Source organism: Lytechinus pictus, chromosome 11 (assembly GCF_037042905.1).
Source record: "Lytechinus pictus isolate F3 Inbred chromosome 11, Lp3.0, whole genome shotgun sequence".
Lineage (NCBI taxonomy): Eukaryota > Metazoa > Echinodermata > Echinoidea > Temnopleuroida > Toxopneustidae > Lytechinus > Lytechinus pictus.
The window spans coordinates 20,191,969-20,207,268 of NC_087255.1; the positions used below are offsets into that span (position 1 = coordinate 20,191,969).

General features: G+C 35.2%; 1 protein-coding gene across 1 annotated transcript; it reads right to left on the bottom strand.

Moving 5' to 3' along the window:
• Positions 1-1,244: 1,244 nt before the first annotated feature.
• On the bottom strand, positions 1,245-9,944 carry LOC129271550 (trans-1,2-dihydrobenzene-1,2-diol dehydrogenase-like). Its single transcript, XM_054908876.2, has 7 exons — positions 9,514-9,944; positions 8,630-8,793; positions 6,733-6,868; positions 4,612-4,725; positions 3,839-3,963; positions 3,169-3,340; positions 1,245-2,694 (listed from the first exon to the last, which is right to left on the bottom strand). The coding sequence occupies exons 1-7, from the start codon at positions 9,713-9,715 to the stop codon at positions 2,585-2,587; spliced, it is 1,023 nt and encodes a 340-aa protein (XP_054764851.2). The 5' UTR covers positions 9,716-9,944; the 3' UTR covers positions 1,245-2,584.
• Between the last annotated feature and the right edge of the window lie 5,356 nt (positions 9,945-15,300).

Sequence of the window (15,300 nt, forward strand, 5' to 3'; positions counted from 1 at the left end):
AAAGAAGTAAAAAAAGAAGAAGAAGAAAAGAAGTGCTACCCCTACGACGACGGGGATGGGCTCAAATTAGTATCTCAGTTAATCACATGCTCGTTTACTCGAATATATTAATCTTTAAACAAATAGTCAGGATGTATCTAGCGCTCTTCTCGGTAATGTTTTTAAGCCTTTAGAAAACTAAGTTATTTTTTTTTAAAGGCTGCAAACAAAAGTCACATTCTTCATCCCATTCATTGCTTTAGGAAAGATTCAATAAAGTTATTATTGTTATGATCATATTATTATCATTGGTTGTCCAAATTTTCTCAAAAATACTTCTTTTTATACGATTAACGAGTTAATGTAATTAGGTTAAGTTACGTCTTTTTTATTTATGGGTTTTTACGTTATTTCACATCTAATTTGTATATTTATGTGAACATTTAAAGTTTTTGTCACAGACAACCCAGAAGCACTTTGATACTACTATTGAATTAATCCTGGAATTTGACCAGAAAAGTGACAATTTGTTAGTCTGTCATACTGAAACTATATAACTATTCCCCATTGGGAATATACCAAAAGTAAGATGAATCAAATCCGGGCAATTTCAGACTGATCTCAGCACTGCCGTCTGTATCAGTATTAGGCCTAATAAGAATATAATCATGCAGAAATTAAATTGTTAAACCATCTCAAACAAAACCATGTTCAATCACAAAGCAAGCCAGGATCGGGCCTTGATCACCAGAATGCTTTGGCTAAATAACAGAAGATGGAAATGTACAAGTGCTTTAACTTGCAAAAAGCGTTTGACATGATTAATCATGAATTGCATTTAATCAATTATCTTTCAAAATTGGTATCACTGGTAAATCCTAACCTGGTATTCTAGGCCAAAATTTATAGCTATTTAACTAGTGGAAAAATAACATTTCTTAGCAATACCCATTCTAAATTGTGCATGACATCAAACGGTGTGCCCCAAGGCTCAATTTGGGCCCGCTCTTATTTGTTTTATTCATGACTAGTGATCACTTTCTTACAATGAAATAAGCATTTGTTAAAAGCAGACGGCAGAGTGTATTATTTCTACGCCCGTTAGTCATTGATATATCTCAAATTCAGAAAGTAGATAAATGGATGAATGGTAATAACTTCATATTGAATTGCATAAAGGCCGTTAGTATGGTGTTTGATATAATAAATGCTGACAAAATATTAAAATACTTTAATACAAAAATATGTGGCACAGACATACAAAATTTTGATTTGATTTGATTTACTGTTTTCTTTTACATGAATAGCATTCGTATAATACATTTTTCATCACATAACAATCAAATTACTTTTTTCTTTGGCAAGAATTATAAAGGAAACTTCATTCGAAACGAATATGATCTACTACAAACCACAATAACGTTCATAATTTGCAGGAAGATTGTCATAATAAGCAGATTGCTTGAAAAAATGACAACCTCGCCGGAATAAAACTCATTAAAATAATCATTACATTTTTCAAGACAGATACTAATATCTCTTGATAATTTGAATAATGAAGATGGAGATGATAAGGATGAGGATGGTGAAGATGAAGGCCATGGAGATGATAATGGTCATGGAGGATTTATTGGTGATGAATTAATCGAAGGAAGAATGATTTAGATCATGTGAAATATCAAGAAGTTTATATTGATCAGGAACATAAATAATGGAACACTCATTTTAAAGTAATGAGGCAGTAAATCTTGGAAGGCTAAAGTATTTTGTGAATGAAATCCAGACTGAAAATTATGTATTCTTCTGGTATCCTTCCACATTTTGACTATACATATGTTATATGGCAGTCTGCATCTCAAAAACATAATTATATGGATCTAAACCATATTCGCATTCACATATACTGTACATGATGGAATACTGAAATGGAAAAAAAAGTTTATTCCTCAACGAGAGCATACATTATGTATATAATGATGGTCAAAATTCTGCATAATCTTGCCCCGGATTACATGAAAATGTTAATACTTAATAAATCTTATCATTATTCTCTCCGCACATCTATCATGACTATGCCAAAATTTCTTCCCAAACCAAACACTAAAAGTTGTAAAAGGACATTTCTATATAAAAAAAAGAGGCTTCATTGTACAACAAACTACCATCCCATGTCATCATTCATTCTTTACCGATTTAATCCTTTAAATCAAACTTTAGAAGTTATGGATCATGATTACATATCGATTACATTATTATTTTGTTCCAGATTGTTCCAGTTGTTTGACTCATCATTTTTTGTTTTAATCTTTAATGTTGCAAGTTATTTTCTTTTTATTTAAGGACCTCCTGAAAGAACAGTGACATTTCGTAAATGTCACTGAAATGGGCTCCATTGCAATAATATTTCTTGATTTTCATGTATGATTTTTACATGGAAATAGAAACAATCAAACAATATCCTATCATGTGTGTCATTCTCGTTCTTTAAACAGAGGAATAAGAGTACCTTTGCCCCTCCCCAACCATACCCTTAGATAGCCTAGATATTTATAATCACATGCAACTTTATTTCTCTTTTTTTCAAGCAAGAAAAACAATGGATTACTTAGGAGCCTTCATGAACCCAGACGATACCCAGATCTCGACGAGCTTGCTCCATCAAAGTAGCAATCAACTCAGTCTCCTTCCAACTCACGAGGGCGTGCTCCTTTTTACCTGGAGAAAACATTGAATGAGAAAGGCATACGTCAGAAAATAATGACTGTTTCAGACACGGATTTTGAATTATCTTATCTTTGTCACATCGTGGGCATTGACAAAGAGTGTGACGTTACCATTCGTGCTTGAGAGCTATAGCTCTCACGCTCCTTTTAAAATCTAGGCCAACGATTTTATTTCTACTGCATTTTACTAAACCAATTTTGATAAGCGAAATATTGAAACCGTAGAAGAAGATGAATTGAAGAGGAAGAAGAACAAGAATTGAAGAAGAAGAAGAATAAGAAAAAGAAGAAGAAAAAGAATTGAAGAAGAAGAAGAATTGAAGAATGAGAAGAAGAAGAAAAAAGAATAAGAAGGATGAGGAGAAAAAGGAAGAAGGGAGAAGAAGGAGGAGAAGAAGAATAAGCAGAAGAAAAAAAAAGAAGATGCAGAAGAAGGAGGAGGAGGAGAATTCTAAGTACTGAATACCTTCTTCGATAGCTTGTTTCACTGCATCTGCTTCATATAGCATACCAGACCACAATGGGCCCAATGAATATTCCGCCGAAGATTCTGGTGTAGGATACTGAAACGTTTCGATGAGTTCTCCACTGGGCTTTGACCATATCAGCTCAGTTGGAGCCCAAAAATGACCCGGAATCTACAAAAGAACAATTTTTGTTTTTAAAGTAGCTAAGAAGCTATACCACAAAAAAAATATAGACGGATGGTGAAGGAGAGGTAAAAGAAGAAAAAAAAGCAGGGGAAAAAGAGAAGAAGAAGAGGAATAAGTTGAAGAAAGGGGGGAAGGGGGACGTCTTTGTGCGGGTGCATTTTGGTGTGTGACGTCGTGATAAGTCTTACGAACAAACGCTTCAAATATAAAAAAAAATCTTGCAGAACTGTTGGGTAAAGCGCGTAAGACTCATGTCACGTATGTGCAAAAATGTGACTTGTCATGATTTACTGGCGTGCAAAATAACACAGTGTAGATCCTACACTTCGTAGATTGCGCGTTTTTACGAAAGTACTCAAAACGTGATAGCGCGTCGTGACGTGATTACGTGAGTAAATGTTGCAAGCCCATTTTGAGCGGGAGATGAAAAGCGACTTCCCTCGAACATCTACGGAAATATGAGTAGAATTAATTAATCCTTACTCGGAGACGACCTTTGGTTCCTATAACAATTGCTTCATTAGGATAATCAGCCTTGTATGTGCATGACAGTGTTGCCATGGCGTTGTTCGGGAACTTCATAACTGTCGTATACATCTCATCTACACCTGGTGACAGAAACAATATTAATGAACAAAATTAAAGAAAAAAAAGAAATAACCAATGACATCATTTTGAAGGCGCCTCTTCCTCAGATTGATGATATTTTCAACATCAGAGTTTATTCATTTTTTTTTTAAATTCATTTCAATTTTGTACATTTCAGTACATAGCCGTTGGCCCTTTGAACACGTATCTTTCAATGTCAGATACACCATATAACAAAAGCAAGTGCACTGGAACGGTTTAAGGGGGGGGGGGCTGACCAAGGAAACAATCATAATACAATGACAATTGTTACGTTTTTAATTGGTGCACATTTATTGAAAAATTGACAAAAATAGCGATGTTAATTCTGGAACGTTGAGAATCTATTGTCAAAAGCCCTTCATAACAAAGCAGCCTATGTCGAGTATCGGTGAATCAAAACAGCAGTGTCGTCCTAGAGTCTTGACAAACGACATATTCTCAATTTTTCGTCAGCTCCGAATCTTAGGACAATTTGCTGTCCCGGTTCAACAATTTTCGACAATGACGTACTCTAAGTCGTTCATTGTGATTTGACGGGCATTTCCAATAGATTCTTATAACGTTCTAGAAAGCCTCTGGTTAGTGATGGCGAAAACTCGCTAGTATTGGCATACTAGTATACAAACCGTTTTCATTGAGGAATCCGTGAGTGTTTGTTGAAGACGGTCCTACCCCAAAGACCATGGTCGTCAGTTGTACCATGTAGATTCCCATGTCGTAGAGGGCGCCCCCACCCATTTCTACAAACAGAATACATAAAATAAAATATTGTTTGTAAACTAATTGAAAAATTATAATACCAACAGTACATAACATATTAAAAAAGATATACAATTCAGATACATTAAAACGGTATGAACATAATATGAGTTGTAGCACACAATTGTCAAAAGTTGTAGTATACAAAATACATAATACCAAATATATAAAAATAAAAATGAAAGATGCATACCATTCTAATACCTTAAAATGTTATAAACATATGATTTGTAGCATACTCTAGTAGCTGGATCCATCGTTGTAGTACGCTCGATATTCTGAGAGTCTCATGGGCTTGCTGTTGACTACCGGGGTTGACTATGAATATTTTGTGCCACAACTTGACAAAAAATATCCGCATTAGCTTCAGGTTCTTGTTATGGGTGTTTCGATTGTTTTGTTAGATTAAACAACAAAATGATATTGTTTAAGATTATATAAACATTTTGATTTATAGTTTAAAATGACCACTCTAAATGTCACAATTTTTCTACATTCAGTTTGAGATTATAAAAAACATTTTGATTTATAGTTAAAAATGATCACTTTGAATGTCAAATTTTTCTATGTTAAAGAACAATATTAACGATCGATCTTTCCAAGGGATAAGTTCTCTCACTGTAAAAGAATCTCAACATAGCTCTTTTTTTAACTATCAAACGCATTTGATTTCATATTTATTTTAGAATATTTCAGCAGCCACATGCTATATTCATTTCGACTTTGATATCTTTTAAAAGCACACGATTAATCAGATTGGAATACACATAATCGATTGCAGATGAGTAGATGCATACACTGTTAGAAAATGTATCCTTAAAATAAAAGAAGTTCCTGAAGCAGAGTCTCGAGAACACCTGTAATCTTACCAGATTGCGTAATCTTACAGGAAATTGGTATTTGGTGTATGGAACCTTACAAATTTCCTTTAATAAAACACCCTTTTCCCCTTCTTAAACAGACCTGTTCTGTTAAATCGCAGAAAAATTCTTTTTTTATGAATCTACAGAATGATTCTGTTATTGCTTTTTGCAAAATCTTCTTTCTTTTTTCTGTAAAATTAGGTTTTTTTAACAGTGTACGTAAATAAACAAACAAACAATAAATTGGATAACTGATTTTTTTTATCTTTTCTCTTTTTAATATTTTCCCGTTTTCACCCGAATGTTTCCTTTCTTCTTCCTCCTCTCTTTTCTTCCCCCTATCTCCTTCTTCTTCTTCTAATCATCATTATTCTCCTCCTACTTCTTCGGTTCTTTCTTCTCCTTCTTGAATTGAATTCATTTCCGTTAAATACAAATAACAATACATTAATGATACATGTGAAATTCATAAATGAAAACGGGAGGATGGCCCGGTAACCGATGGCCCTATTTAGCAGCATCAATCATGGTGCTATACTGGTCTACGAGGGGTCCCGGGTTCTTCTTCTCGAGTCCTTCCTCCTCTCCCCCATCCTTCTTCTTTTATTCTCCTTCTCTTCTCTTCCTCCTCTTTCTTCTTCTTCTTCTTCTTCTCCTTCTTCTCTTCTTTTCCTTTTTTTCTTTTTCTTTTCATCCCTTTCATATACATATGTTTTTGCAATATATATTTTTTTTTTCATTTTGTGACTTTACTTTAATTGCATTGTCATAATAAAATGTAATGTTTTTAAAAGAATTTTAATTTATATTATGCGATATACTTAATATGAACTTCTATAATGTTTGTATAGTAATTATGTAACCATATACCTTCCCACGTAAACCCATCGGAATTCGGCTATGCCACAATGATGTTTTAATCAATAAACAACTAATCTATCTATTTCAAAAGATTAATCATTCAATTTTATGAGTAAATAGACCAAAATGAATACGATTGAAATAAAGAAAAAGTATATAATAAAATAGAAAAAATAAATGAATGATAAAAATGATATTAATATTAATAATAATCATCATCATCGTAATGATAATAAAAAAGTACAAAGTATGTATTTTCCTTGCCCTTTTTCATAGTTCTTTCTCTATCAGGCAGGTCAAGTCCAAAATTGAGCAGCATTGATTTGACGTCACCAAGTTCCCCGGATGCAACAAGTTCCCGGATCTTTGCACTGACTGGGAAAAAACGGGTCCACACGGCCTAATAAAAATAGTCAAGAATTATGACAGTGTCGGTTTTCACAGAGAGAGAGAGAAAGAGAGTATGGATATTCATGACGGTGTGCATAAATTTCACAAAATATCACTTAACTGTAACATTTAAAGACTAGATTTTGATGAAATTTTCAATGTTTTGCTCGGTAAATTTTTCTTTTATTGATTTATTTTTGACCCGGAGTACCCCTTCTCACATCCGTCTTCCAACCTTAAAGCCAGGGTAAAACCAGAACTGATTTCTCTCAGAATAAATTCGGACCGAATCTGCCTTAACGCGGCCTGATTCGGATGGATTCGGAACCTAACGATCGTCTCTGATTCGAGGAGCTCCCCGACTTTTAGAGACGAATGGGTCCCCTGAAAAGGACCCGATTCAGCGCAGAATTGCCAAGAATTGACCCGAATCAGTTGTGGCCATCCCGAATAAAGCCGAATGCCACCCGAATAGTAACAAGAATAGGGCCAAAGGTGGCCAAAATCGGACCGAATATGACCCAATTGCTTCGACAACAGCCGAATGACGACCCGAATATTTATACCCGAAACGGAACGAATGTGGCCGAATGAAATTATGCGCCGAGCTCCGACCGGTACTCCCAAATGATACGAATAGGTCAGAATCTGCCCAGAATACTCCGAATGCCTCCTCTAATCCAACCGAATGTCATTCGAATACATCCCGAATGAAGTTTGGTTTGGCCACATTCAGGAGTATTTTGGAGGGTATTTGGCTGGTTTTGACCATTTCAAAATGAGCCTAATTCATCCACGAATGTTCCCGAATAATTTTCTTGCATTAGCGGAGGGAGAACAGAATACTTAACTACCGATTCCACCCGAATACGTGTAGGCCCCATTCGTATGGATTCGCACACGATTCGGTTCCGGTGTAACCAAGGCTTTACTTTACGTATACAGTACATGTACATAAAAATAATTAATCGGGGCATCTTTATAGAAGCTTTGCTTTAATTATATATCTGATTCATTAGTTTAACTCTAATTTGGAAACATTAGATCATCGAATCCAGTAAATTTACATATTTCATTTTACAAATCACTGCTTACTCCCCTGCTAACTCTTACCGTGAAAACAATACCCCATTTACTTGGACGTATTATAACTAATCGACGGGAATCTTTTAACCCCTTGGTATATATGTATCTTTATTTTTAGTTTTTTTAATGTCATATCATATCAGCTAGGACCCTCGATTTTTCTTCTCTCAAATTATGTTTTTCTTTCTTCTACCAATTCCCCTTATATCCGGTACCTGTATGATACTTACACAGCGTTATGAAACATAATGGTTATCATTGTGAATTGTTATTAATATTGTAAATTGGAATTAATATTGTAAATTTAAATTATTATTGTTAATATGAATTATCATTGTAAAATTGAATAAATATTTTATATTGTAACTGAAATTTCGTCATTGTATTTGCAAATTATATATTTCTTTTTTTATTGTGAATTCAATGGCCAATTCAGCCTTTTGGCTGCAAAATTGAATCAGATATATTATCTTGAATCTAATATAGCTATTACTTGACTATACTTTTGTCCATTTATTGCTTTTTTAATCACATAACGAATCATGCTTGTTAGTGGAACAAAATAATGTCAAACGAGAAATATGAATAATCAATGACGGAAATGAAACAAAGTTATCATTACAATTATTATGAAAATAATAATGAAAAAGACAATAGATTAATTAAAAATGTTTTTTTTACGTACTTCCATGAAGAAGACACCGCTTTCTTTAGCAATCTTCAGGACATCTTGGGTTTCTTTTAGAGTGAGTGCAAGGGGTTTTTCACACAATACATTCTTCTTATGTGTAAGGAATAGCTTACAAAGCCTTGGATGTTCAGTGTTAATAGCCCCGATGTAGATTATATCTGTCAGAGAAAGAGAAAGAGAAAAGAAGTGATGTTGAGACGGAGATATCAGAACACACACAGTCCTCCTGCCAATTAATTAGCTTAATGTAAGTTGATCATCAAACAAGCGGCAACAGTGATATGGTAGCTCACCCTGAAGAAACGTTTGTTGTAAAAAAAAAAATCAGAAAAATTAATAAAAAATATTAGGGAAGGTTTGAGGAAATTCTCAATATTAAGAAAGTTAGTAGAGTTTAATTTTTGTAATTTGTGACGTCGAACACGACCAGCATGCCCTATATGTTCTGTAATAATCATATATAATGCATTAATTTCAATTTGTTGGTGGTTCATGATGACTAAAACATTTTTTCTTTCACGAGCGGGTGTGAAATAATGTGTCTGTTGATATAATGAAAGTACGATGAAAATATATGCATTTTCATTTTTTTTTTAATGACAATTCATTATATTTTAAAATTCACAATACACTATACACGAAAACAGTCAAAGCGATTAATAATATCCACACCTCTCTCACATAATATTATATATTCAAATATATACATCATATATCATATATATATTTACACACACCTCATATGTATGGGTGTGTGGGGTGTATTCATATCGTACAACCACGAACGGGGGTAGCTAACACCCCCCCCCCCCCCCTCCGGCAGTAATTCACATCTCTTGCCATGGCCTGAGTGCGAGAGGCGAATGCGAAAATCTCACCTATATTTGGATCCTGAGCGAGCTCTTCATAGCTACCATAGGCGGTTGGAATCTTGAATTTAGAGGCAAACTTCTGCGATCTTTCCAACGACCGAGTTGCGATAGCGACGACGGGATGGTTGTTGGAGTGTCCTTGTAAACTCGAAACAAAGTCGTGTGATATTTCCCCTCCCGTACAGATACCCCATCGTAGCGGCGACATGATTTTGTGATAAAGGTTCCGGTTATGTGTATGTATCAAGACGCTGGGTATCTGTTCTACCGGCTGTCGATGTCGAGGTCACTCTGTACCGTGAACTCATTGAAGGCTAAGGTCTATATAGTTAACATGGCGTATTTATTAGTCGATGGCGTGCATGTATATACGCGCGTGGCACGTGCGTGTACGTAGTTTCCAGCATCCAGTCGGCCAAGGTCCATTTTCATAGACTATTTTATATTATGAATATGATGCTCAATTTTTAATAACAAATTTACTATCCGCCAATCAATGTTTATCTTCTATGTAGATGATGCGAGTGCATGCGAAGCGCAAGCTGAAAATTCGATTCTTACAATGATAACCTGAAAATATGTCAAATTATTCCACGTTTTATTTCATTTAATTTTCTTCCTATCTGCTCTCCTATTTAGGCCTATTTGGTCAATCCCCACTTTTGGCCAAGCCCCCCTACCCTTAATCCGTTCCGCGACATGCCTGAATGGAGGGGGTCCACGTACCTATGCCTTACAGTGGCGTACGCAGGGGAGGTGGGGTTCAACCCCCCTTAAATTTTTTATACCCACCCCCCCCTTCCAAAAAAATTTTTGAAGACCCTTTTTTTTTTGGGGGGGGGTTGTGAAATATTTTTTTGGGTAGGAAATGACCTAAACGTTGGTGAAGACCCCCTTTTTTTTATTGTCAACATTTCATTCAGCTTGACCCCCCCCCCTTTAAAATATATCCTGCGTACGCTTGCTACTGATGCCTCAGTTTATATACCGATATTATCCTTATATAGGACCCTATCATAAGGAAGTAGATAAACACTTATATGTGCCAAGTCCACTCAAACATTAACCTTTCTTGAATAATGACCTGTTATGGGAGAAATATTAAACAAAAAATTTGACCTGTTACGGTTTGAATGATATAGGCCTATGCCTGTTGGAAATAAAACTGTATATAGGCTAAGTATTTTTATATTATGTTTGAAATATTGTTTTGTTGTAATATTGATGGTTGTAAAATTTTGAAATTTGAAACTTCGGGCAGAAATTTAAGGGGTGAAATAAATTATAAACATGTAGGGCCTACTATTTCAAACAATAGGAGTGAAGCGATCTCCAAGTAATGTATTTTTATTTTTACAAATATTGGACTCTGTCATATTGCCTTTACGTAATGAGTATACTCAAGAGAAAATTAGGGAAATCAATCATATGGTTGTTATATACAGCGTTAAAACAGTAATAAACATTACTTTAGTAAGCCAAAGTACCCCCACCAATTTATTGTCCACAGAGGAAATTCATGCAAAGTCATGTATGTTTACATAATCGTAATCACTACCAGCCACGGATCAAGGATAATTTCGAAGGGGGGGGGGGCAATTTATTTTGGAGCCGCACACAGTACCCTTTCCAAATGCGAATGCCCTCTCCCTCCCCACCCCCGTGATCGAGGTGACCGACTTTTATACCGGGAAGGAAAATATTATTACAGAAACTTTTCAGTACTGTATTCCATTTAAATGAATTATGATAAACGATTCGTATTAACCGATTGTCAAGAACAGTTGAAATATTTAGATTTTCCTCATTATAAGTATGATTTCATTCAGAATACCTGTCTTTTCTTTTTCTCTCATTCCCAGAAAGCATAAATAATCCAGGACCATGATCTGACATTCAGAAGTATAACAGTGGCCTGGTCGGGTGATTTTATAATAGAGCAAGCACGAAATGGTGAATTAAATGGATAAATATTCCATTGTCCATTTCATGCATAAATCTTAACAGGCTAGATGTCGTGTCTGATATCACCTCCACTCAAGACTTCATGACGGGACTGACAAGAGTCGTCGACGTTGTCGACGTCGGTGTCGATTTGCTTGTGGGTGCATGCTTGTTTACCGGATAGTATATGGTACTTTGTAAGCCGTCTTCCACACCCCACACTGACGTGGTGTCGCTGGAAGAATCACTGATATTCGTAGATTGGAACTGTGTATCAATACATAAGATCAAATAAATCTAATACTATATTCAACCTACAGGAGCCCAAAAGTATTATAAGAAAGAGTACCTTGAAATACGGCGAGGGATCTTAAGAAAAAAAAATATACGCAGACTAAAAGTAAGCCAGCCATACAGTCACCTTTAAAAATAAAGACTTTTCCATAACTTTCTGATAGTCTGGTTGCCATAGATCACAGGGAATATATTTTTTTTCGACATGGCTTACCATTTTGAGGGCTTCTGTTGTCAGTGCATTATTTCGGATGCAGCTGCTGTCATCTTCATTGGCTGTAAACAGATATAGATTATATTAAACTTAAATGAAAATGATTATCATAATTATAAAAACTGATTTAATATTCAGTATACCGCAAACATTCCGATTTGTGTTCTAACTCAATGAAATACTTAAGTATTATATCTAATTTGATTAAGATGTTTTATTTTTTATCTGTTGGAGTGGGATTTTGATGAAGAATATTTTCCATACCTTGGAAAAACAACACATTTCGTCAAAGTCTTTCCCATTCTCTTTCGAAGTCGGGAGAAATATCTTCGTATTCGTAAAGATCGACGAGCCATATTCTCTTGGATATCTAAAGACAGGAGCAGAGCAAACGTCTTAATCGCAAGGAGAATTCTCTAAGATCAAGAATGAACAGTTTATTTTGTAACGGTTGCTAACGTAAACGTAAACTTACGAGTTTTTTTGTTACGTATGATTTTCAGAAAGCGGTTCATATAGTATCACGTTCGTGATTGGTCAAAAGTTGGTGCGTAATTTTGCTATACGAGCATTGTTACGTAAGTCAGTGCGCGTAAAAGTTTGGAAGGTGTTTTCCTATTGGAAGAATGTCAGTGCCCGGTGACCTCACAATGATTTTATTAGGGATTCTGAAAATGATAGCGCTTCTTGCAGGGCCTAGGGACACGCAGTATGCCCAAAAGAATGTAACAAATAACCGTAAAATAAAGACAAGATCAGTGGCGGATCTAGTCAGATTGAACACAACACCGGCCGGCCACGTTGCATAAAAGTTATACCATTGTGGTTACTGCGGCAGCCCGAACACAGTAGTGGCGAGATCCCCGGAGCTGATCTACAGCCAATCGAAATCAAGGATTCCATGCAAGTTACCATATTGGATGGGAATTATGGCGGCCCAGGGGCCATTATTGTTTTTGCACAATAGTAGGCCACTGAAAACTGTGTCCCATATTCTGAAGTCGAGTTCAACTTAGCTAGACCATGGTCTAACTCTGTGTTAAAATTATGGGAAGCCAAATAATTAGTTAATAGTTTTATTTACATTGTATATTTATTTTGTGATTTTTTTCATTATGCTAATAATGGCGAGGATAGCTGCTTCAGTTATTATTCGCAGGCAGTTATGAATTTTTATAGTAACAGATAAGCTAAATAATCAACTCTGTACTCTTCGGGATCAGTTTCACAATTGGCTGTCCATAGTTAAACCACAAATTCAGACCAGAGTTTGAATTTAAAGGACAAGTCCACCCCAACAAAAAGTTGATTTGAATAAAAAGAGAAAAATCCAACAAGCATAACACTGAAAATTTCATCAAATTCGGATGTAAAATAAGAAAGTTATGGCATTTTAAAGTTTCGCTTAATTTCACAGAACAGTTATATGCACATCCTGGCTGGTGTGCAAATGAGGGACTATGACGTCATCCACTCACTATTTCTTTTGTATTTTATTATATGAAATATGAAATATTCTAATTTTCTCCTCATTGTCAAGTGATACAACGATTAATTCCTCCCTGAACATGTGGAATTAGCATTGTCTAATACTATATGGTTCAGTCATGTTGGTCCATATTGTCAAATCTATAAAAAATGAAATATTGTATAATTCAAACAATAAAAAACAAATGAAATAGTGAGTGATGGACATCATCGACTGACTCATCTAGTTGTGCATATCACTGTTTTGTGAAAAATAAGCGAAATTTTAAAATGTCATAACTTTCTTATTTTACATCCGATTTTGATGAAATTTTCAGCACTATGCTATTTTGATTTTTCTCTATTTATTCATGTCAGAATTTTCCTGGGGTGGACTTGACCTTTAACCTAACTTCAGAATACGGGCCTATAGGTCTGGTATCACAGGCCTAATTTATTTCCCATAGACTCGTGTGTTAAAATGGCACTTTAAAAAAATTCTTTAAAAATAAGGAGGAAATTCGAGGGTTGAATGTTTACTATACCAGTGAGCAGGATATATGTCTGACATTCCATATCTGACCAGAAAAGGGTACCTCGACCGGCTCATTTTAAAAATATATCGGCATTTATGAAGACTACACCTGACAGGATCAAATTCATCACTTGAGATAGTAAAATGGCCCTAATTCTTCCGCCAGTAAAAAAAAATAATTCCAAAGTAGTGATATATCTTTCCAATTTGGAAAAAAGAAGTTCAGTAGGTACCCTCCCTAGAATCAGTGTTAGATTGTCAATCATATTCATTCATTTTTGTCAATCAGCAATATCAAATTTAAAAATTGAGCAATGGGTTTGCTCGAATGAATATCTTTGGCCTGCCAGTTGTAGTTAGGCCCGTGTGACCGTCTGCGTCTGCATAAGACATAATATTTTGACTTAGGATGTCGGAAGAAGAAACGCTATGTTCGTGTACAACGCCAATATTTTTTCAAAAGGATAGTTCATTATTTTCTTTATATGACTTCTGGGGAGCGTTTCATGAAAGGACTTGTCGGAAGTTTTATCCGACAAGTCCCATTTTATCCGACAGTTATCATAGTAACAGTGCCTTTCAGCCAATCAGAATCAAGGAAAAAATACGGGGGGCGTTTCATGAAAGGACTTGTCGGACGTTTTATCCGACAAGTCCTGTTTTATCCGATATTTACCATAGTAACAGTGCTTCACAGCCAATCAGAATCAAGGAAAGTTGTCAGATCTGACAACTTGTCGGACAAAAATGTTGATGAAACGGTCCCCTGGTAACACTTCTTGATTCCCAACGTATTTCATGAATTTCACTTTTCCTACATTGTATACTAGGGTTTAACACCACAAAGATGATATTTTGTTGCCCCTTATTCCTCTCCCTCTCTCTCCTTGTCTTCAAGCCCCCCTCCCCTTTTCCTCTCTCTCGATTTTTAAAAAGTATTAAAGGGGTACTCCAGGCTGAAATTAATATGATTTGAACAGATTAAGACAAAGAAAACACAAAAAAATTAATTAAAATCGGCCAAGGAATAACTAAGTTATGACATTTTTATAGACTAGCATCATTTCGGTGAAACAGTTCTATGCATGTATTCAGGAATATTCAATGAGCAAATTGATGATGTCATATCCCCACTTGTTATTTTGTATTTTGAATATGAAATTATGTTTATTAAAATTTTGCCCTCTGAGAATTACAAAAATTGGATTGCCAACTGGTTGAATGCATGCGGAGATATTCATTGCTGCAACTTATTTTATCATTATTAGGGAGGCATATACACACATGTATGAAAATATGAAACAATAATGATTTCATGCCATAACGTAAGAAAAGGGGA